A 23,083-nucleotide genomic window follows, 5' to 3' on the forward strand; every position below is an offset into this window, starting at 1 on the left:
AAAACTAAAAAATGAAATCTTCTCAGCCGGATACACAAGTCCATGACTTACACATTATAGCTTCTACCAAACATTTGAACATAGTTCACACACATTCTTTTGTCACTGCGTAAAAAAGCATCACCCTTCCTCACATGCTCATCATTTCCTTTTGAAACCTTAGCAGAAGCACATATAATGTCCACATTTCTAGCCACATTCAGTTGAGGGTGTCATAAGCATTTTATAATACAATGGAGACTTTCTCTATAACTCTTCTTCTGAGACTCAGAATCACCTTTGATGTCCATAATGCTACCAACAGTAAGCTCAAGAGGAAGCTAGGCTTTTACTATAAGGCCTCTTACCCAGCTTTAATCCTATTCCAAAACGACTTCTACCGTGTTCTAGACTACTTCCACATTTAGACCTTTGTTAGAGCAACAACCCCTCTTCTCAGTACCAGATCCTGCCCTCGTTATCTAGAACTGGAACAATAGAAATACAACAACTGGATAGCCTTTGCAGGGAGAAATTTCTTTTCTCACAGTTGAGGAAGCTGGTAGTTTGAAGTCAGCGTGCTGGTTCCGGGCATAGTTTTCACTCTGTTGGCTCTGGAGGAAAGGTCTTGTCTCGTCTGAGCTTCTGTTCCTGGGTGATCTCCATGTGGGTTGGCATGTACCTCCCCCCATATCTTTTTCTCACTGACCTGTTTCATCTCTTTTATATCTCAAAAGATTTTCAAAGCAATGACCTTTAAGTTAGCAGCCCAACATGTAGACAGCCTGGGCAAATCCACCAGCCACTCGGACAAGGTGAAGCAGTCGGCTCCTGCTAAGCCCGAGGTTCAGGAGTCTGATAGTGAGTCAGAATCAACCCCAGAGCAGTGGGTTTGTATGTTCACACGCCCTCCACTAATCCTGTCTCACTAACATAACAAAGACAAATCATTCATGGACTGTCCAGAGAATAAACAGACACGTCTTGGAGAAAGTGCAGCCAGAGTGCTCCTCAGAGGCAAAGACTGCAGAGCTTCACCTCACATACTGTGGGCATGTTGCTAAGAGAGGCTATTCTTGGAAATGGACATCATGCTTGAAAAGGTGGAGGGACAGTGAAGGAGAGGAAGACTTTCAATGAGATGGATCGACACGGTGACTGCAGCAATGGGCTCCAATGTGTCAGAGATTGTGAGGATGGCACAGGATAGGACAGGGTTCAGATCTGTTGTTTATAGGGTCGTTATGAGTCATTACTCAACTTGACAGCACCCAACAACAATAATTATGAGATCACAGGCACAGAGATTGGGATTTACAACATGAGGACACAATCAGTCATAACAAAGCTCCCCTCAGATGCTAATCCTTTCTCTCCAGAAAGAAGATGCTGCAGCACATAGGGATTTGGTCTGGAACTGCTCCGCGCTCTCTCTCTGCCACCAACCTCATTGTAGTTGGGTTGCCACCTGACAGGGAACACACTTTTCCTACTCTGTGACTGATTGCTGCCTGCCCTGGAAGCACCCACACCTCATGGGAGGAGGCCATTCTGCTCTCCCTTGGAGAGAGTTCAGAGAGGATCATGTGCCATCTGGACGGCCTGTCCAGTTTATCATCCCAGGGGTTGTACGCAGCCTGGCAGGGCTGCAGAGGGGAGCTCGAGACAGGAAGGGGAGTGACTGGGGCAGCAGGACCCAAGTGCAGAAGTGGGACTTTCTCTTGGCAGCAACCAAGAGACCTTGACCTGTGCAGTAAGATTCTTGTGGAAGGGAAGCTGTGTTCTGCATTGTTGTGTGCCATTGAATCAGAAACGACCCATAGCTGACTTTCAAGCAAGTTTTCAGAGGCAATAAATTACAAGGAGGAGATTACCCATCCTTCTCCAGTGGAGCAGATGGTGTTCTGGATTAGTTGGTGACTATTTAGGGAGAAAAACGTCTGGTGGCCTAGAGATAAGGAGTTGCACTGCAACCTGAAGGCACATGGTTCAAGTCCACCAGCTGTTCCTCAAGAGAAAGATGGACCATCTCCTGTGATTTACTGCCTCTGAAAACCTGCTGACAAGTCAGCTGTGAGTTGGTTCCAACTCAATAGCTTATAACAACAGCAATCCAGGGAGAGGAGACCCTAGGGGTGTGAAAGGGGTGGTACAAATGGTTAACCTGTTTGACTGCAGACTGAAAGGTTACAAGTTCAAATACACCAAGAGTGCCTTGAAGAAAGAACCAGCAATTTATATCTGAAGAAAAGGCATCCACTAAAAATCCTTATGGATACACAACAAGGAGAAGATAACATTAATGAGTGTGACCTTCTAAAGATTAAGTCCCTGTGTGCACCAAAACCTTTTTCCAATAGGGTGAAAAGAAAACCTACTGACTGAGAATGAAACATTTGACAATGCCATCTCAGACAAGGGTCTCATAACAAAAGTTTACAGAATTCTACAGGGCCTCCACAATAAAAAGTTTGATGAGCTGATTACAAAATGGACAAAAATCATGGAAAGACTTTTCACAGAAGAAGACATTCAGATGGCCAATAGACATGAAAAAATGCTCAAAATCCCTGGCAACAAGAGAGAGAGGCAAATCAAAATCACAATGAGATACCATCTCACCTCAGTGGCAGTGGCAATGTTTAGCAAGCAGCAAATAATAAATGTTGAAGAGGATGTGAAGAGACTGGTATTCTCATATACTGTTGGTGGGATGGTAAAATGGTACAACGACTCGAGAAGACAGTTTTGGCATTTCATCAAAGAGCTGAATATAGAAATTCTGTATGTTCCATCTATTCTACTGATAGGAATATACCCTGAGGAAAATAGAACTGGGATACAAACTGATATTTGTGCACCAATGTTCATAGCACTGTTTTCACAAGAGCAAGAAAATGGGAACAGCCCAAATGTCCATCAATGAATGAATGGAATGAGAAATTGTGGTACATTCACATGATGGAATACTATGCAGCACTCAGGAACGATGATAGTTTTTAAAATGCTATGTAACATGGAAGATGCTAGAGAACATTTTGCTGAGTGAACTAACTTGTTCTCATAAAGACAAATACTGTACAAAACCATTATTGTTAAAAAAAATAGGATAACTAACCCTGCCCCCTCATCATCTCTGATACACTTGAGCCCATAGCTGCTGTCACTTTGTCAACTCATCTCCTTGACAGTCTTCCTCTCTTTTTTCAAAGCATCTGCCTTTATCCAACATGATGTCCTTTCCCAAGGACTGGTCCTTTCTAACGCCTGTTCAAAGTATGTTAAACAAACCAAGATACAGGCCTTGATTGTATGATAAATGCCTAAAGATACCCCTCCTCTCTGGACAGAACTCTCAAAGGCCAGGTGTTAAAGACTTCACTTACTTCCTCCCTGAGCCTGCTACATTCAATGTCCTTCCAAATTCAGGAGACTGACTTCCTATAACTGCCCAGACAAACTCCCCTTGACTCCATCTCCTCTGCCAACCACTGCTTGCACTGTCACCAGCCCCAGGCCACACTCGAGGTCAGAAGATTCCTCAGAGGCAAGTGCTGCCGTGTCCACTCGAGCACCAACACCACAGAAAAGCAGAAGGGACTCACTCCTGTTCCAGACAAGCTGGATTTCTTGTGTTCCCTGACCCTGCCTCCTGATTTCCTACGCACGCCGTCCCTTCACCCAGAATGCCCTCGGCACTCTGCTCTCTTATTCTCACTTTGCCTCCATAGACTTCCACAGTCCTCTGTAGATGCCATGTTCTCTTCAGAGGCCTCCGGCTTCCCCTGCCCCACATCCCTTCTTTCAGCTGCCTCACTCAGGACTTCACTCACTTACTGTTAAGAGCTTATCATGAGAAATACAAAATAGAGTCTATAAGGCTAAGAGCATTACTTAATCTGCTGAATGTTAAAAAAAGGAAGAATATAAATTTGCTATCTCAGGTTTGGCTATAAGGGATCGTGTCTGATGTGTTGTGTGATGAGAGGTAAGAATGTGGTGGCATGCTGTTTAGCATATTAGAAATGTAACATGAAATTTAGGGTTGAATGTTAGAATATGCAAACGTGTTAGTGTTAACAGTATAATGTAAAAAAGAAAATGAAGCTAAAAGAAATTATTTTTACAAAAAAAAGAAATAAAATGAAGCTATTACAGCTAAAATGTTGAATGTTATAAATTGTTAAGCAAGTGTGTGTCAGTGTTAAGAGCAAAGTTATAGAGTTAGAACTTAGTGAGCACATCCAGGGCAGTGTCTGTTTGTTGAAATATTTCAATTGGTATGCCATCAATTTCTGGGGTCTTGTTTTTGCCAATTCTTTCAGAGCAGCTTGAACTTCTTCCTTCATCTCCACAAGCTCTTGCTCATATATTGTTTCATGAAATTCTCCTGTATCAGCCAATTCCTTTTGGTACAGTGAATCTGTATACTCCTTCCATCTTCTTTTAATGCTCCCTGGGTCATTTAATCTTCTGCCCAAAGCATCCTTGTGTATTGCAATTTGTGGCTTGAATTTGTTCCTTAGTTACTTCTACTTAAGAAATGCTGGGTGAGTTCAGCCCTCTGACTCTAGCTCTTTGTACATTTCATTATAGTACACTGCTTTGTCTTCCTGAGCTGCCCTTTAAAATCTTCTATTCGGCTTCTTAATTTCTTGATTTCTGCCCTTTGCTTTGGCTTCTTGGTGCTCTAGTGCAATATTCAGTCTTGTCTGACATCTATATTGGTCTTTTCTTCTTCCACTGCCTTTGTAATGACCTTTTGCATTATTTATGGATGATATTCTTGCTATCCTCCCACATTTGGTCTTCGCTCATTGGTGTTCAAGGCCTCAAACCTCTTCCTAACATGGTTTTGAAATTTGATTGGGACAGACTTAAGGTCAAATTTTGGTTCCTGTGGATTTTATTTCCTTTTCTTCTGTGCCAAGAAATCTGGAGGACAACAGCCTGGTCAACCAACTGGATTTGTTCCCATTCCAAGAAAAGGTGACCCAACAGAGTGCAGAAATTATCAAACAATATCATTACTATCAAGTGCAAGCAAGATTCTGCTTAAAATGATATAAAAATGACTGGAAGAGCACATCAACAGAGACCTACTAGATGTGCAGGTTGGGTTTAGAAAAGGTCATGGTACTAGGGATATTATTCCTAATGTTAGATGGATCTTGACTGGAATCAGAGAGTACCGGAAGAATGCCTATCTGTGTTTTATTGACTATGTAAACGCATTTGACTGTGTGGATCACAACAAACTGTGGCCAACTCTAAGAAGAATGGGAGTGCCATAACACTTGATTGTGCTTATGCAAACCTAAATTTGGACCAGGAGGCAGTCATCAGAACAGAGCAAGGAGACACTGCATGATTAAAAATTGGGAAGGGGATATGCCAGGGATTTATCCTATCTCCACACCTTTTCAATCTATACGCAGAACAGATCATCTGGGAGGCTAGGCTGTCTGAGGAGGAATGTGGCTTCAGAACTGAAAGAAGATGCATCAACACCCTGTGTTATGCAGGATGACACAATCCTGCTTGGTGAAACTGAGGAGGACCTGAAGGGCTTGCTGCAGGTCAAGGACTGCAGCCTTCAGTATAGATTGAAGCTCAACATCAAGAAAACAAAGATTTTTACCACTTGGCTGATGGGCAGCATTTTGATAGACAGTGAAGAGACTCAAATTGTTAATAGCTTTAGTTTGATTGGCTCTACAATCAACACTGTTGGCAACAGCAGCCAGGAAATCAAAAGTCGAGTTGCATTGGGAAAGTCGGCTGTCAGGCACCTGTCCAGAGTACTGAAGAGTAACAACATCACTCTGGAGACTAAGGTTCACCTGATCCAGGCAACAGTCTTCACAATTGCTTGCTATGTGGAGAGAGCTAGAGAATGACTAGGGATGATAGAAAGATAATTGATGCCTTTGAGCTGTGGTGCTGGTTAAGAGTGTTGAATATACCATGGCCTGCCAGGAGAACAAACATATTCATCCTAGAGAAGGTGAAACCAGGCTGTTCCTTGGAGGCAAGGATTCTGAGGCTTTGTCTGACATACATTGGGCATGTTGCAAGAAGGGACCAGTCCTTGGAGAGGGATATCATGCTTGGAAGGATGGAGGGACAGAGAAAGAGAGAAAGATTACTGATGAGACGGATTGATTCAGTGACTAGGGTAATGAGGTAAGTGTGTCAGAGACAGTAAAGTTGGCACAGGGTAGAGCAGGTTTCAGGGCGATTGTACACAGGGTCACTATGAGTTGCAAGTGACTTGACAGCACATAACAACAACAACTTTAGGACTAAGCAAACAACTCGTGTTTGTGTGTGTGTGTGTGATGTAAGGTGGTAGGATGTGAATGAAGTTTTGCCATTAGTAGGATGCATTAGAGCACCAAGAAGCCAAAGCTAAAGGAAGAAATCAAGAAATCAAAGAGCTGAACAGAAAATTTCAAAAGGCAGCTCAGGATGACAAAGCAAGATACTATAATGAAATGTGCAGAGAGCTGGAGTCAGAAAATCAAAAGGGCTGGACTTGCTCAGCATTTCTTAAGCTGAAGGAGCTGAAAAACAAATTTAAACCTTGGGTGGCAATACTTACAGATAGTTTGGGTAGCATGTTGAATGACCCAGGAAGTATCAAAAGAAGATGGAAGGAGTACACAGAGTCACTGTATCAGAAGGACTTGGCTGACACAGAGGGATTTCATGAAATAACATATGAGCAAGAGCCTATGGTGATGAAGGAGGAAGTTCAAATTGCTCTGAAGGAATTGGCAAAAAACAAGGCTCCAGGAGTTGCTGGCATACCAACTGACATATTTAAACAGACAGACCACTGCCCTGGATGTGCTAAGTTGTGCCAAGAAATTTGGAGGACAGCCAGCTGGCCAACTGACTGGAAGAGAGCAATATTTATTCCCATTCCAAAGAAAAGTGGTCCAACAGAGTGCGGAAATTATCGAACAATATCAGTAATATCACATAAAAGCAAGATTCTGTTGAAAATTATCCAAAAAACATTTGGAACAATATGTCAACGGAGACCTGCCAGATGTGTAGGCTGGATTTAGAAGAGGTCATGGTACTAGGGATATTATAGCTAATGTTAGATGGATCTTGGCAGAAAGCAGAGAATACTAGAAGAATGTATATCTGTGCTTCATTGACTATGCAAAGGCTTTTGACTGTGTGGATCACAACAAGCTATGGCTGACACTGAGAAGAATTTGATTGTGCTAATGTGAAACCTATACTTGGACCAAGAGGCAGTCATCAGAACAGAGCAGAGAGATACTGGATGGTTCAAAATCAAGAAAGGGGTCCATCAGGGATGTATTCTGTCTCCATACCTTTTCAATCTGTATGCAGAACAGATCATCCGAGAGGCTGGGCTGCACGAGGAGGAATGTGGCATCAGGACTGGTGGAAGAATCATCAACAACCTGCATTATGCAGATGACACAACCCTGCTTACTGAAACTGAGGAGGACCTGAAGCACTTGCTGCAGAAAGTCAAGGACTGCAGTCTTCAATATGGATTGAAGCTCAATATCAAGAAAACAAAGATTTTCACCACTGGGCCTATTGGCAGCATCAGTATGGATGGTGAAGAGATTGAAATAGTTAACAGTTTTAGTTTGCTTGGCTCCACAGTCAACACGCTTGGTAGCAGCAGCCAGAAAATCAAGAGATGAATTGCACTGGATAAGTCAGTTGTGAGGTTACCTCCCAAAAGTACTGAAGAGCAACAACATCAGGCTGGAGACAAAGGTGCGCCTGATCCAGGCTATAATGCATCGGAGAGTTGGACAGTGAATAAGGATGCTAGAAGGAGAATTGATGCCTTTGAGCTGTGGTGCTGGGGAAGAGTGTTGAATATACCATGGACTGCTAGGAGAACAGTTTTGTCCTGGAGAGAGTGAAGGCAGAATGCTCCTTGGAGTCAAGGATTCTGAAGCTTCGTCTGACATACTTTGGGCATGTTGCAAGGAGGGACTGGTCCTTGGAGAGGGGCATCATGTTTGGGAGAGTAGAGGGACAGCACAGAAGAGGAAGACCCTCAATGACATGGATCGATTCTGTGACTGGAGTGGTGAGAATGAGTGTGTTTGAGATGGTGAGGTTGGCACAGGATAGAATGGTGTTTGGGGCTCTTGTACATATAGGGTCACTGTGAGTCGTAAGCGACTCGGTGGCACAGAACAACAACAACAACAACAACAACAACAGGAAAGGAAATTCCTTCCACAGCAAGAGAGCATTGTCTAATGTCCTCTGTCACTAACCCAACCTTTCTAAGGCTGCTATTGGCTGGGATGCTGCCTAGGAATTTGTCCAGAGCACAGGGCCTCCCAGGGGGTCAAGGAACTAACTGCTAGTGTTTGCTAGGGAAATGCTGAAGATGGTTAATGATAAACAATCCTACTTGCTATTTCTCTTCTCACAGAACAGCCAATCTCAAAGTCCTTGGCTTCTACTGCACTAAAGTATTATTGTTATTAGGGATGCTGCTGGCTGTACTTACAGGAAGCACAGGACACTGACAGTGTAACCCTCAAGTCAGGGCTGGCCCTGTCTGACTCCTGACAACCCAATCCCCGAAGCTCTTGAGGGCTTTGCTTGACCCCATCTGTATACAAAGGTGGGATCTCTGGGTGGTTCAATGCTTAGCACACTTAGGTGTTAACAGAAAAGCTGGGGGTTCAAGTCTACTCAGCGGTGCCTCAGAAGAAAATCCTGGTGACCTCCTTCCACAGCCATTGAAAGCCCTCTACTCTGACCCGTGTGGGTCACCATGAGCCTCAATCAACTATACTGCTGCTGCTTAACTGGTGAGAAGCTGCTGTCTGTGGCTGTGTCTGGAGCAGATCTCCATTCTTGTTGTTAAGTGCTGTCCTGTTGACTATAAACACCAGCTCACCCCAACCCTGCCCTGAACATCCTCATCCCTGAGACGCTCAAGCCTGTTGTCAGAGTCACTGTGTCAATCCAGCTCATTGAGAAGCTTCTTTTCTTCCTCTGACCCTCCACTTTTCCAGCATGATGTCCTTTTCCAAGGCCTGGTCCCTCCTGACAACATGCCCACAGTCTATGAGATGCAGTTTCACCATCCTTGCCTCTAAGGAGCATCCTGGTTGCACTTTCCTCCAAGACTTTCATCTTTCTTCCCTTAAACTTTTGGTGTCTTCTTGGTTTCATGCAACTGTGAAGGGAGCAGTCCCCCCACTATGCTAAGCAAGTATTAGGGAACTTTCAGAGGATTGACAGAAGTTTTTCTTTCTACACAGAATTGGTCTCAGAGAAACGTGATAGGTAAATTCACAAAGGGAACAAGAAGATTCCAAAGATGACAGGATCCTAGCCTACAATCCCCTTTCTTTGCAGGTCTGATATTATTAGTCTACCTTGCATGGATTGGACATTCCCCAGCGAGCTTACTGATACACACAAGTACCCTGACTCTGAGAGGAACTCGAAAAAAAAAATCAGGGCACAGTAGGCAGAAGATGTCTGGAGTCCTGCCTTAGTTCCACACCAGCCTGAAGTTCAAGGCCAAGTCCATGTCTCAAGCTGAATGTCTCCCGAGTCCAACACCCTCAACAAGGTAGGCGGCTCTGAAAATGATGGCTAGCATCAGTAATAAAAAGGCAGAAATCCCAGGAACCTGTACTTGGTGACTTGTATCTGGTACCGGGGTCCAGGGAATACTCGATCATAACGATTTCCACCATAGTAGTGGTTGTGAGGTGCCATCAAGTTGACCAAAAATAAAGAAAAGTGTGCATCAGAGTTGTATCCTTTCTCCACACATAGTCAACCTGATGCACTAAGCAAAGCATTCTAGAAGCTGGACTCTGTGTGGATGTGGCAGCAGGATCAGAGGAGCACTCAGCAACCTACACTGTCCAGATGACATAACTTTGCTTGCAGAAAATAAAAACCCGAAGCACTTAGTGCAGAAGGTCAAAGACGACAGCCTTTAATATGGAGTATACCTCAATACCAGGAAACAAAATTCCTCACCGCTGGACCAACTGGCAACACCATGATAGGCAAAGAAAAGACTGAGGTCATTAAGGAAAGATTCCATTTTACTTGGATCCACAAGCAAGACTTATAATAGCAGCAGTCAAGAAATTAAAAGACATACTGCACTGGGCAAATCTGCTGTCAAGGACCTCTTTAAAGTGCTTTAGAGCTGTGTTTAAAGATGTCAGTTTAAAGACTAACATATGCCCACAGTCCAAACCATGATATTGTTAATTGCCTCACATCCACGCGCAGGTTGCACAATGAATAAAGAAGACCCAAGAATCTATGCCTTTGAATTGTGGCGCTGGCACAGAATCTTGACCGCCTTTGAACCGTCAAAGGGGGAAGTACTCCTGTGAGTCAGTAGTGGTGAAACTTCATCTCAGATACTTTGGGCATGTTGCTAGGAGATACTAGACCTTGGGGAAAGACATCATGTCGGGAAAGGGGGAGGGTCAGCACTTTCTTCTCTATCTCTCTCTCTGTATCTCTCTCTCTCCCCCCCCCTTTCCCTCTCTCTCCCCCTCTCCTTCTCCTTCTCCCTCTCACTTTGTATCTGCCTGGCCTTTAGAAGTAAAGTTTAAGTCTGGGGCAAGCGTTAGGGTCTGTAGACCACTGGGGTGTGAGGCCAGCAGAGGAGCTCTACACTCAAGTTCTTACTAAACAGGGCTTTTAAGTGCTTGAGTGGTTAATTAGAGCTAAGGAAGACCCTCAATGAGATGGATTGGGGTAGTGTGTTGGAGACAGTGAGGTTGGCACAGGATAGGGCAGGGTTTAGGGCTCTTGTACATAGGGTCACAATGAGTCACAAGCAACTCGACAACACATAACAACAACAACAAGACCTAGAGTCACAGCTCTTCCATGGAGATGATCAAGCAGGAGCCTACTGGTCACAGGCTGCCCTGCTTTAGAGTCAAGTGTCTGCTATCAGACTTCAGACTTTGAGACAGAACAGTGTCTTAATGTCTCCTATATTATTTTGTGCACAACAAATTTTTCTTGGGAGTAAGTTAAGAAAGGCAATGAAGCTAAAGGCGTCAGAGGAATGAATGACTGCTTGGATTAATAAGGGTAGGCTTCCTGGAGGAGGTGGCCTCCCAGAGGCCATGGAGGAGGAACTTTGTGTGAAGATCATTTGAACTAAGGATTCCTGAAAACTGCTCTTTTAGGACTAGAGTCTCTGCAGCATGTTAGGGGTTAAGGTTGCAGGTACCATCCCTGTCCCCTTTGTTTCCCCTCCTTAGCCCCCCAGTAGTACTACAAGGCAGAACACTTATGAAAAAGAACGCAGAAAGGGCTTACTGTGTAAATTGTACAAAGCTGTATCATGAGGTGAACACTCTGCCAGGACCTCTCTCGGGGCCTCCACATGTCAACTTCTTGACTTCACCAGAACGGGCTCTGCCCTGCAGGAGTCCTCCCCATTCCTTCTGTCTGCGCTCAGCCCTGTCATCTCTGCTCAGTCCTGGCCCAGCCTGACTAGCTCAAACTCCCCACTGGTTGGAGGCAGCTGCACAGCAGCTGCTAAAGGCCTCTCAGGCCAAGAGTCGAGCTGACCTGAAAGGCAAAGACGTCCTTGACCAGGGCCTCCCCAAACACGAAGCTGGAGCCAGCCACGGTGTAGCTCAGGAAGATCTGGAAGAAGAAAGCAAAACAGAACATGTAGATTATAATTACAGACGAAGGGGGCAGGGAAGGCCCAGGTGGAGCTGAGCTGGAGGCCTTGTCTTCCCCACTATGCAGGGCCAAGCCCAGCCCTGGTGTTAGACTTCTATAGAAAAGCTGTATTTAGATCCTGACGTTGGGATGTAACTGCAGGGCAAGTCTCTGCTCTTGCCCAGTCCTTGCTATTGCCATCTATAAAATGGACCACGTCAGCAGGTCAATAACACTCAGTCTTTCTTCTGTGTATCCTCGGCATGGCCAAAAGAGTGCACGCTCCAGACACACTGTTCCACGTTATGTATGCCCACTTAAGAGGATGTGGAAATGCATGATGGGATGAGGGGGGTAGGAACCCTGAGATTGGCTGCTAATCAAAAAGTCAGTGGTTCAAACCCCTCATGGGAGAAAGACATGTGATGGTTGGTCCTAGTAAAAATCACTGCCTTGGAAAACCTATGAGATTGTACAGGACAGTTACAGGTCACCTATAACAGTCACAGGGTCACTGGGGTCAGAATAGACCCAATGACAGGTGTTTCTGTTTTAAGGAGGAAGTTTGTACATGATTAAGTGGTGGCCTAGTGGCAAGAAGCTGCTCTGCATTCCCAAAGGCACTTGGTTCAAGGCCACCAGCTGCTCCATGGGAGAAAGATGGGCAATCTCCTCCTGAGCAATTAACTACCTCTGAAAACCTGCCGGGGGAGTCAGCTATGGGTCAGTTCTGACTCTACGGTACACAACAACAACAACATAATTAAAATCTATGTTTCAAAATGTAAATGACTCGCAACCTTTTTAGAGCTTGTTGTCATTATAATGTTGTTGTTTTTTATCAAACTGGCTCATAGCTGATCTTCCAAGAGAGGGTTTTCAGATGTGGTAGATTGCATGGGAAGAGATTAACTATGTTTCTCCTCTGGAGCAGCTTGTGGATTTGAACCACATGCGTTTGGGATGACAGCATAACTTCTTACCACTAGGCCACCAGCACTCCCTATTGTAAGTTTAGGACTCTATATGACTAGTTTAAGTTTTACAACAATAGTGACTGCTGAGGGCCACATGCCGTGGTGTTCAGGTGCCCCTCTTTGTCCTAGGATTTGCTCCCACACTAGAGCTCTTGGATGGACTGGTCATTAGGGGTTGGTACCAGCCTGAGGACATTGGTAGCTGCACTGCCCGGCCTTCTGCTGTCTGCCTGACTTGACCCTCAGACACCTATCCTTACCCCGTCCCTCCCTGTGACCGCCCACCTCCCCCAGCCTGAGAGGCTCCCACTCCACTCCTTGACAGCCAGCAGGGCCCCGGGTACACACCTGAATCTGGTCACCCAGCCACTGGAACGCAATAAACCCTGGTTCTGTTCTGATGACAAAGAGGCCAAGCACAAACTGCAGCCCAAGGCCCCAGGATACAGCCCTCCAGGACACCTGTACCAATAGGAAGGACCTTGAGGACTCCACAGTGGAGGGGGGGTGGTGAACAGGGGATGCCCTGGCCCCATCTGCAGGGAGGGGTCCAGGCTCAGCCTGATCCCAGGGGCTGCTACCAGTGCTCAGACCCCCACGCTAAGGCCCAGAATAGGCCACACTGTCAGCGGTATGCCCTATACAGTCAGTGTGCCATAACTGGGTGCTGAAATGCCATGCACAGCCCCCTAGGTCATCACTGGGTAGAAGCAGCTGGCATATGGGCTGGGATCTGCACTCTGGACTTGAACACCAGCCTGTCCAGGTCCTAACTTGTCTGGTTCAATGACTTGAGGTCCATCTGCCTGGACTCTTGTCCTCTCTCCTCTAAAACTCAACCCCTCCGCTCCCTTGAGGACCCACCATAGCAGAGAAGAGCTGACACGGAAGAGCTACTGTTCCCTCCTAGCACCTGCCAGTCCCTTCACTGGGAGGCCAAGTGCGGCGTGTGTGGCCACCTCCTAGAGGCTTGGCTGGAGCTTTGAGGAGACTTCAGCCACAATGTGAAACAAGGGCAGGACCTGGCATCAGTTAGGATCAGTGGTGGCTCGAGTAAAGTGAGAGAGAAGGAGCTGAGCACCCCCTAATGCACAGGTGTCTGCACCAACTCACCCCAAGCACCGAGAGGGCTTGTTGAAACAGACTCCTGCTGCAACAGATTATCCTGCGGCATCTGACTCAGGAGACTTTGGCTGGGCCCTGAGATTTGTGTTTATACCAAGTGCCCAAGTGGCACTGCTGCTCTGAGGACCACACTTTGGGAACCACTGATGATTCCAGCTGGATAACAGTTATGTGCTCCGCTGCCAGCACTTTGAACATACTAATCACTCCATCTGCTCCCTGACAAACCCAGTGCCATCAAGTTACTTTTAATTGGTGACCCTCCATCAAGTTTCCAGGGATGTAAACCTTCATGGAAATGGATTGCCTCATCTTTCTCCCAAAAAAGCAGCTCATGGGATTCCCCCCTTTCGCCCCCAGTAAAGATTACAGCCTAGAAAATCCTATAGGGCAGTTTTATTCTCTCCTAGAGACCACCGTGAATCAACTTCACAGCACACAATGACAACATCAAGGGCTCCAAGAAGCCCTTGGCTCTCTGACAGATGTTTGAGGGGCTTCTGAGCCTACAGACCTGAGGACACATCACCAAAGAAACAAATGAAAAATCTCTGTGTTGGGAGAGACTTCCAGGCAGGCTCCCAGGGGCAGCATTTCCTGTCTTCTGGAGATTTGAGGGTTTCTGCTTCGGAGAGGTGATGGGCCAGCCGGCGATCTTCTATATTGACTTAGTCCTGTCCAGACCTTCAGCAGTCTCCCAATGAGCCTACTCCATATGCACTGAGCTTCCCCAAGGGTCCCAGAAGAAGCATCTACCCCCTGCCCCAACTCCCAGCCCACAGGCAGAGCAGCGAAGCTCTCCGCTGCCTTCCAGCCTCACCCTCAGACCCAACACTCACTGCACGGTGATGCTTTGAGAAGGCAAAGAGGAGGATGATGAACATGCAGACTCCTGCGAAGGAGACCAGCTGCTCAGGTCGCCGGGCGGTGTCCAGGATCAACCACAGAACCAGGCCCACCAAAGCAGCGAGGCCCAGAGCCCTGCAGAGGAGGAGCAGAGGGGTGTCACCTACACGGCCCACCCCACGGCACTACCAGGGCTGCAGGGAAGCTCGCTTGGGGCTAGTGAGGTGAGAAGGAAAACAACACAGCAAGAAGGCCAGCATATAGATGAGCTGAGGCCTGGAGTATCTCTGAGGCTGTTTCCTCATTGGTAAAATGGGACCTAGAGCCTATTTTCCAAGGTTGCCAAGAGGATAAACTATGAGGATGTGTGTACAGAGCTCAGCACAGTACCGTGCACGTGGAAAGGCTCCGTCAAGGTTTACAGGATGCTCACAGCTGCAGTGATGCTCTGACCATACAGGCTCAGGTGGGCCTGGGGCCCAGGACTCAGCATTCTGGGATCCAACAGCCCAGAAGCAATAATGGTGGTCTGGAATGGTGGTCTCTGAAAGCTAAGATCGAAGACTGCACCCAGCCTCGCCAGCAACTCTTCCCTCCCTGGGATGAGGAGACAATCTAAAGTGTATGAACAACCCAAGTACGGGTATCAGGTACCCATGGTCTAGTCCCAAGCTGTTTACTAATTCATTGGATACTCACCATAATGGCGAAAGTTCATTGAACACGTAGGGCATGCCAGGCGCATGCCCAGTCCTTCCATGCATCCTCTCATTGAAGTCACACAGTTCCCTGAGCTACGCCCTGATACTACCCCTATTCCAGTGATGAAATGAGGCACAGTGAGACTAAATAACCTATCCAAGAGCATCCAGTTTAGAAAGGGCTCTGGAAGAGTCAAGATCTTAATCCAAGAGATCTTAATGAATTCTGATTGGCATTTGAATGCTTTAACCACAGTAGAGCTCCTTGTAAACAAGTCCATCACTCCCCTAAAGAGCCCTTTCTTCTCATTCTTCCCCTTCTTCCACCAAGATAACAACTGATTTGGCTTTTGGTTGGTTGGTTGAGTTTTGTCACTAGACTTGAATTTCCACAATTTTCTATCTGGAAGCATATAGTGCATCACTGTGGCTGCAAAGTCTCTCAGGCCATGATCACCACGGGGGAAAAGAAAGCTGTCTCCCCTCATTTCCCAAACTTCCTTCACCTCCAGTCCTATAGGCACGTTTTTCGGCCTTGTCTTGTGGATCCGACACAAACGTGTCTTCATGTACCATTTCTCTTCAAGTTGACTCAATTTTTAAAAAACAACAAAGCTTAAATATGTATCTTGTTTTGTTTTTTTAACAGCATTGACCTGCTGCCATAAGAGATTAAGAACTGGGTTGCTAAACACAAATTTGGTGGTTTGAAGCCACCAGAAGCAATGCAGGATAAAGATGAGTCTATATTTATATCCAAGTAAACTTTTGTTAAAAATCACAATTAAATAAATTAAATGTGTTTTTAACAACTTTCAAAGTAGTATCATGAACACAACGGCACGTTTCCATTTTGATAAATGTTAACACCTGAATTCACCTGGAAACCACAACTGAGACAATGTGTGCGTGCAATAAAAAACCCAAACCCACTGTCAAGTCACTTCTGACTTGCAATGACTCACAGGACAGAGTGGAGCCCCACCGGGTTTCCAAGGCTGCAAATGCTGACAGCAGCAGATTGACTCACGGTTCTCCTACAGAACAGCTGGTGGATTTGAACCTTCTGATCAGCATTTGAATGCTTTAACACAGCAGAGCTCCTTGTAAACAAGTCCATCACTCCCCTAAAGAGCCCCTTTCTTCTCGTTCTTCCACCTTCTTCCACCAAGACAACAAGTGATTTGACTTTTGGTTGGTTGGTTGGTTGAGTTTTGTCACCAGATTACTTGAATTTTCCAGAATTTTCTATCTGGAATCATATAGTGCATATTCTTCGCCTCCCCTGACCCTGACTTCTTTCACTTAGCATAGTTGTTTTGAGGTTCTTCTATATTCCTGCGTGCACAAATAGTACATTCTTTCCCCCCATCTTTTCTAAACTTTATTCTAGAGTAACTTAGGGAAAAGTAGTCATTCTGAATAAGCATAATGTATATATGAAGATTTCCCTTTTATCACAATTCAGATTTTGCATAGGTTCAATGCCCCTGTGTCTGATATGACTGCTCTGGGGTAGTTATTGGATATCTTTGACCATCAGTTTCTTCAGCGATAAAACAGACTACTTAAAAGAGAGTGGGAGTCTTTAAATCAGGGGTTTTTTTAAAGCACAGAAACCTCCCCCCACCTCAGAAAAAGACATCATGCTGGGAAAGGTGAGGAGGGTCAGAGAAAGAGAGGAAGACTCCCAACAAGATGGACCTACGGTGGCTGTAACAGTGGGCAGGGGCACATCGGAGATGGCGAGGATGGCACGGGATAAGGCAAGGGTCAGATTTGTTGTTCGCAGAGTTGCTGAGAGTTGTAGTTGACTAGATGGCTCTCCTCCCTAGCCTCTCTCCTGTGCTTTGAATTTCCCAGAGCTCCTAGTAACCCCATTTGTAAAGCAAGATTCCCAAACTGTGACCCAAAGCTGTGACTGCACACATCAGAATCTCCTGGGGGCTAGTAAAAAATAGTAACACTTGGACTCCAACCCATCTGCTGAATCAGACTCCCTGACAATGGTTTGTCCTATAGGTACCCCTAGTGATCTGATGGGAGACACTGATACAGGCCCACCCTGCTGGGATCTCCAGTTTAGGAAGGTGTTGAGTCTTGTTCCCAGAGATGAACCTTAATAACCAGGGCAGAAAATCAGCTAGAAGGTAGCCAAGTGTCATAAAGCATTGCTCATTTTGAAGCCACCCAGAAAATCGTGCTCTGGGCTCCAGACGGCCACGGTGTGGCTTGTGTTCTGCAGGGAGCCCTGTGGGACAGAGCTGAGGACCTCGCCTGGCCTGCCTGGGATCCCTTAGTGGATGCCTCCTGACACGCCTCAGGGCTCGAAGCTCACATACCTCTTGAACCAGATGTTCAGGCAGGAATTTCCAAGAGGCTTGACACATCTCGTCAGCTTTGGCCCCAGCAGCCTCTTTAGCAGGCTGTAGGCCAGGAAGGCAAGGACCACACAGGAGAGGATGAACAGTGCCAGGGCCCTTTGGAAATCCAGGAGGCAGGCAACCAGCAGGAAGGCAGCAAATGCTGGAGTGGGGGTGCAGAGACAGGATTCAGGGGGATGCCAGCTTCTGCAGATCCCTGCAGCCCCTGCCTGGATCCTCCTCACCCCCACCATAGCTGGAGGGCAGCCAACTGACTCTCTAAGCATCAGTTTCCTCATCTGGAAATTAAGAGACACCCCTGCTGTGTCAGACAGGTGTTATGAAATTAACTGACAAGATATGCATGAAAAAGGCTTTGCAAACTGTAAAACATTTCTGAGTTCCTTCTTGGGGACACAGAGATGGACCAGTCCTAAAGGAGTCCCCATATGCATGCCAGGATTTGATTCTGAACTACCAGCCAATGACAGTTTCTTCCTGGGAATATCTTTCCCCTTCTCCCCTTCCATCACCCAGTCAGTTTATGCCCCAAGAAAGGAGGGTGAGAGCAGAAAGCAGAGAGTGAGATGTCTCTCACTGGCTTTTTCATTCCAATATGGGGTAAGGGGATTCTGAGATGAAAGAAAGGGCAGTCAAGCATGAATAAACAATGTGGGAGCGAACTCCAGGCGCCCGTGTCAGCCCCACCGCTGTCCCCAGACAGCTCCCTCATTGAGCTGTTACTCCTTCCAGAGATTTCTGAAGTCCATCCATACCTACACACTTTTCATGATGTACCTTCTTACAGGTACACTGTGGCCCTCAGCCTCCTCCTCCTAGTCCCTCCTGCCATTCCTGGCTGGACCTTGCCACTTCCCTGTTTGAACTTTTGCTCCTGAGGATAAAACCGGAGTCCCTGAGTTTGACCCCTGAACCTTGAGACCAGCCCTTTCAGGTCCCTCCAGCCTCATCCTCTGGGACTCCCTAGAATTTTATAGCTCTAGACTGTTTATCAGAGCCCTGCCCATAACCAAGTGGTTTTCACCTTTACTCCTGTGATTTTTCCTCACAGGATGCCAGTTCTTACTTCTTATTGTCTTTCTCCCCTCTATCTGGCTAACCTTTCCTCCAGGAAGCCCTCCTTGATCATCCCCTAACTTTCCTTACGTGCTTCCAGGTGGCTTATTGAATTATGGGGAAGTACTTTCTACTCCCTCTCTCCTTTACTAATCAGGGAGTCCCTTGGGAACAAGATCCAGCTTTGATCTGGGAGCTGGTCCTGATTGGGTGCTCAGCTTTTGGTGAATGAGTGAGTGACTGGCCGTGTGGGCTGAGACCGAGATGGCTGAGATGTGGTTACTGAAATATGAGCGTCAGGAGCTGGAGTGAGGGGGAGTGCGGTCTCCTGGGCCAGCCAGCGGGGCCCTGGCTCACCAGTGCACAGCAGGCCTGTGCAGATCCACCGGAGCAGCTGTGCGTCCTCCCTGCACAGGCGCTTCGCTCGTGTGACGGGCTGCAGGCTCCTGTGGAAACGTCAGAGCGCCTGTCAGTGACAACTCCCAGACTCCCACCCAGTGGGCACGTTCATTGTCTCCAGGTGAGACCCGCTTAGGTATGTCCCTAAATGACCACATGGAGTGAGCCAGATGCTGGCCTTGACCTCCCACTAGACTGAAGGCTGAGGTTCAGAGGCAATTCCAGCAAACTGGAAGTGACTCAGGCCATCCACGCCTTGGTGCCCCCTGTGCCTGACCCAGCTGCACCTCCTGCCCAGAGAACTGTCCACTGGGGACCCCCCTGCCTCTGGGGTTCATGATGGAATCAACCCAGACAAGAACGGTGCCAACAGCAGGGGCTGCCTCCACTGCCTGTCCTGCAGCCACCTGCCCCAGGAGCCAGCGCTGTGGCCTGAGGCCCATGTCTTCTCAGCCAGTAGCTACCAGTTCTGCACGGAGATCTATCGTCCTTCTCTCAGCTGGAGAGCACATGAGACACCTGGTCCACATCCAGCAGCCCTCAGGGCTCACCCTCTTCAGGGCCCAGGCTGGATGCCAGTCCTCAACTGGCCACTGAGTGGTCACTCTTCTGTCCCTGGAGATAAGGCTGGTGTCTGAGTATCTCTGGGGCCCGCAAGCTGAGCATCTGTCCACTGCTCCCTCACTGAACTTCCTCCACATCAATGGCGGTGGCTGCTCTGAAGAGCCTTCCATTCTTCCCTCTGTTCTCACCACCTTCCCACCAAAAGGAGACTTTCCTGAGGGGGAAGGGTCTTCCTTCCCAATCCTTCTATGCTGAGGCTCACAGAAAGAGTCCCTTGCCCATCTCCCCTGGCCAGTCTGCGCTCCTCAGCTCAGCGGGCCTGTCCAGTGAGGACCTCGAGACCTGGGCTCAGGAGGTTGAGTTCTAGGCTGGCAGTCACTTGTCCCCTGTATGACCTCAATCCAGTCCCTTTTCCTCTTAGAGCTTCAGGAAAGGATCTGGTCCAGCCCGGGGGCTTTCAATCAAGTTCCCTGAGGCTCCTCAGAGACCAAGCAGGAGAGAAGGCAGATGAGCGAGGCTGAGAGGGAGGCTGTCCTGGTTCAGAGCCCTCTACTTCATTTCAGTTAGAGGAGCCCACTATATTTGCTGGGATCCCAGTGGGATCCCATTCTGGCTGCTTAAGAGCAGATCTGGAGCTTCTGGCCTGGCTTGTTTCCAAGGTAACAGGTCCAGAGCTCACTTGGCTGTGGGTGTTGGCGAGAGTACCTTTTCTCCTTTTTTCAACAAAGCTTTAAGCCTCTGTCAGAAGGTCAGTTTCCAGTCGCTGTTCCACACACTGACCCCTTCCCCAGGCCAGCACGTCTTGCTCCCCGAAATCACTTACCATCTGGAGAAGCGCGTGGGTCCTGCCTCACTCCAGCTGCTCACAACCTCTGTAGGGCTCTGGTTGCTTCCAGGGGCCTGGCCTTCCTCCTAGGAGCAAAGGAAGATCAAGGTCAGCCACCAGCCTACACAAAAGGTAGAGTTAAGGACCTGAGGAGGTTAGAGGCTCTGCCACCCCCAGTGCACCTACAGTATGTCCTGAATGGGCCAGGGAGAGGACCAGACTTGTGCACAGGAATTAAATAAAGGACAATGTCATTAAGGTCACTGAGTGTCTACTGTGTGCAAGTCTCTGTGCTGGACACCGTTCCTTCTCACAGAGGGCTCATGGTCTGAGTAAGAGAGGGAAAACCTTGGCTCTGCTGAGGCTGGCTGCTGGGGGCCTGACAGGAAGCTTCTATGGAAGGATCCAGGCAATTCTGGAGACCACATCTACCTCATATTCCACTGAACTGTTTTCCATGGGGTGGCATCCCCTGGGTGGTACAAACAGTTAATACTCTCTCCTGCTAATCAAAAGGTTGGAGGTTCTAGGATACCCAGAGATGTCTCAGAAGAAAGGCCTAGCAATCTACTTCTAAAACTGGAGCTATTGAAACCCTCTGGAGCACAATTCTATTTTAACACGCAAGGCCACCAGGAGTAGGAATAGACTCAACAGCCACTGGCCATCCTGGCCCATCAGAGTGGGAAGGGCACCCCAGGATCAGGTGGTACAATGGCAGGGAGGATGGGGAAGAGGTGACAAATCAGCCTGGCCATTCCTGCATGAGGGCGGGACTGAGAGCTCCTGGAAACTTGGGGCTTCCTAAGCGAACCCCCCTGCCTCCACCATTCATCTTTCTGTATGTCACAGCTCAAATGTCGCTGCCTCGTGAAGCTCTTTCCCACCCCACCAGACGCGGCAGGCTAGATTGGCACATAGTAGGAGCCCAGGAAGTGTTTAATGAGTCAGATAAAAGGGACTCTGTGCCTAGAAGGTAAACACATAGGGTATTCCTAAATATTCACACAAAGGGGTGAGGGGAAGGTCCAAGAGGAGGGACATGAAGGAAGCTGGGGACCAAAGGTCTCTCTGATTAGTGGCTATGTTCAAGGCCGGGAAGCTAATGTGGCGGATGAGGAAGGGAACAGACCATGCTCTCCAGGAACTCAGCCCCCAAGTTCTCCAGACCATTGGCCATGGGCGTGAGAGAGACAGAATCTCTTTGTCTTGGCGAGTCTTCTTCCATGTGTCAGATCTTCCAGCTAAAAGACAAATTCAAGACCCAAAGCTAAAAGGGAGAGGCCAGGGAGGAAGCAGGATAAAGGCCTGAGGAGACAGAGGCAAGGATATCTGAGCCCGGCCCAGGCATCTCCACCGCCTCAGAGCTCCACAGCCCCTGTTCATGGGGGCCTGAGCCCTAGCTCCCTCAGCACACGGAGGGAAGGCTGGAGAGGCATTTCCTCATAAATCCTAGCAGATCAAGCGGAAATAGAGCAAGAAAATAAGAAATTACGTACAGCATGTGCATCTATCTGATAAGCTTGTGTATGTATGTATCGTTTTCTTTCTGAAGAGAAGCCCTAGTAGCATAATTATTAAAATGCTTGGCTGCAACCTCAAAGTTGATACTTTACAGGTTTATTTTCAGTGTTGAGAGGAAATGGGATATATTCTTTTTTAATATATCCAATAACATTTCTTTTAGGTCCGTGAAGATTTACAAATCATGTTGTTTTCTGTGCAATCATTGGTAGATATTTTGCTTAATAGCATTACTTGCCATTAATCAATACAATTCCTAAGTTGCTATCCCAAAGGCAGCACCTCTCTGGAAGCTCAAATACACCAGTGACTCTGAGGTAGGAAGACGGGTAATCTCCTCCGGTGCAATTTACAGTCTCTGAAAACCCACTGGCAGGGCATCGATGAGTCAGTTCCGACTTAATGAGAGCGGAGTGCGATAGCATCAACCCCTGATTGTGCATTACCTTCCCCTTCGCCTAACTTAACTGAAGCAGTAGCCAGCCAGTCCAGGATGCCGTCTGCTTTTGAAAAGACGTACAGCCTTGAGAACCTGCAATCCCAAAGGCACGCAGTTCAAACCCACCAGCTTGTTCTGCTGGAGAAGGACGGGCAGTCTCCTCCAATGTGATTTGTTGCCTCTGAAAACCAACTGGAGGGTTGGCTATGAGTCTGTTCTGAGTCCACGGCACACAACAACAACATTCTACTGTCCTGCAGGGTTGCTATGAGTTGAGATTGACATGACAGCAACAGGGGTGGTGGAGTTTGGGTTTTGTTTAGGCTCCTAGTATTTTCATGGTGCACCTGCTCTATCCAAATTGCAGGCTGGTTGAGCTGACCTGTGAGACGCACGAAAGCACGGGCCCGTGCACCCACACACACATACACATACACATACACATACACACAAGCAGAGCTCAGGAAAGCCCCACCGTCAACAAACACAGACTTTCACCCGCAAAGAGAGAGACAGGGTCATATTTCTACTCACAGATTGTGGGGAACGAGTCACTCTCAGTACAG

General features: G+C 47.4%; 1 protein-coding gene across 2 annotated transcripts in view; it reads right to left on the reverse strand.

Annotated features, from left to right (window-relative positions):
• The window catches only part of SLC28A1 (solute carrier family 28 (concentrative nucleoside transporter), member 1), a 50,309-nt gene extending 28,527 nt beyond the window's left edge, over nucleotides 1–21,782 (reverse strand). Inside the window, exons 1-8 of one of the 2 annotated variants that reach the window (XM_006885141.1) lie at nucleotides 21,687–21,782; nucleotides 20,552–20,640; nucleotides 19,452–19,454; nucleotides 19,123–19,211; nucleotides 17,668–17,851; nucleotides 14,618–14,759; nucleotides 13,002–13,115; nucleotides 11,578–11,655 (exon numbers count right to left, since the gene is read on the reverse strand). In XM_006885141.1, coding sequence (XP_006885203.1) covers nucleotides 11,578–11,655; nucleotides 13,002–13,115; nucleotides 14,618–14,759; nucleotides 17,668–17,851; nucleotides 19,123–19,211; nucleotides 19,452–19,454; nucleotides 20,552–20,640; nucleotides 21,687–21,782 — 795 coding nt within the window. The remainder of the gene's footprint in view (nucleotides 1–11,577; nucleotides 11,656–13,001; nucleotides 13,116–14,617; nucleotides 14,760–17,667; nucleotides 17,852–19,122; nucleotides 19,212–19,451; nucleotides 19,455–20,551; nucleotides 20,641–21,686) is intronic. The other variant, XM_006885140.1, reaches the window with a different exon arrangement.
• Nucleotides 21,783–23,083: the final 1,301 nt, after the last annotated feature.

This window comes from Elephantulus edwardii, unplaced genomic scaffold, assembly GCF_000299155.1.
Source record: "Elephantulus edwardii isolate Elephantulus edwardi_28Jun2011 unplaced genomic scaffold, EleEdw1.0 scaffold00041, whole genome shotgun sequence".
Classification (NCBI taxonomy): domain Eukaryota; kingdom Metazoa; phylum Chordata; class Mammalia; order Macroscelidea; family Macroscelididae; genus Elephantulus; species Elephantulus edwardii.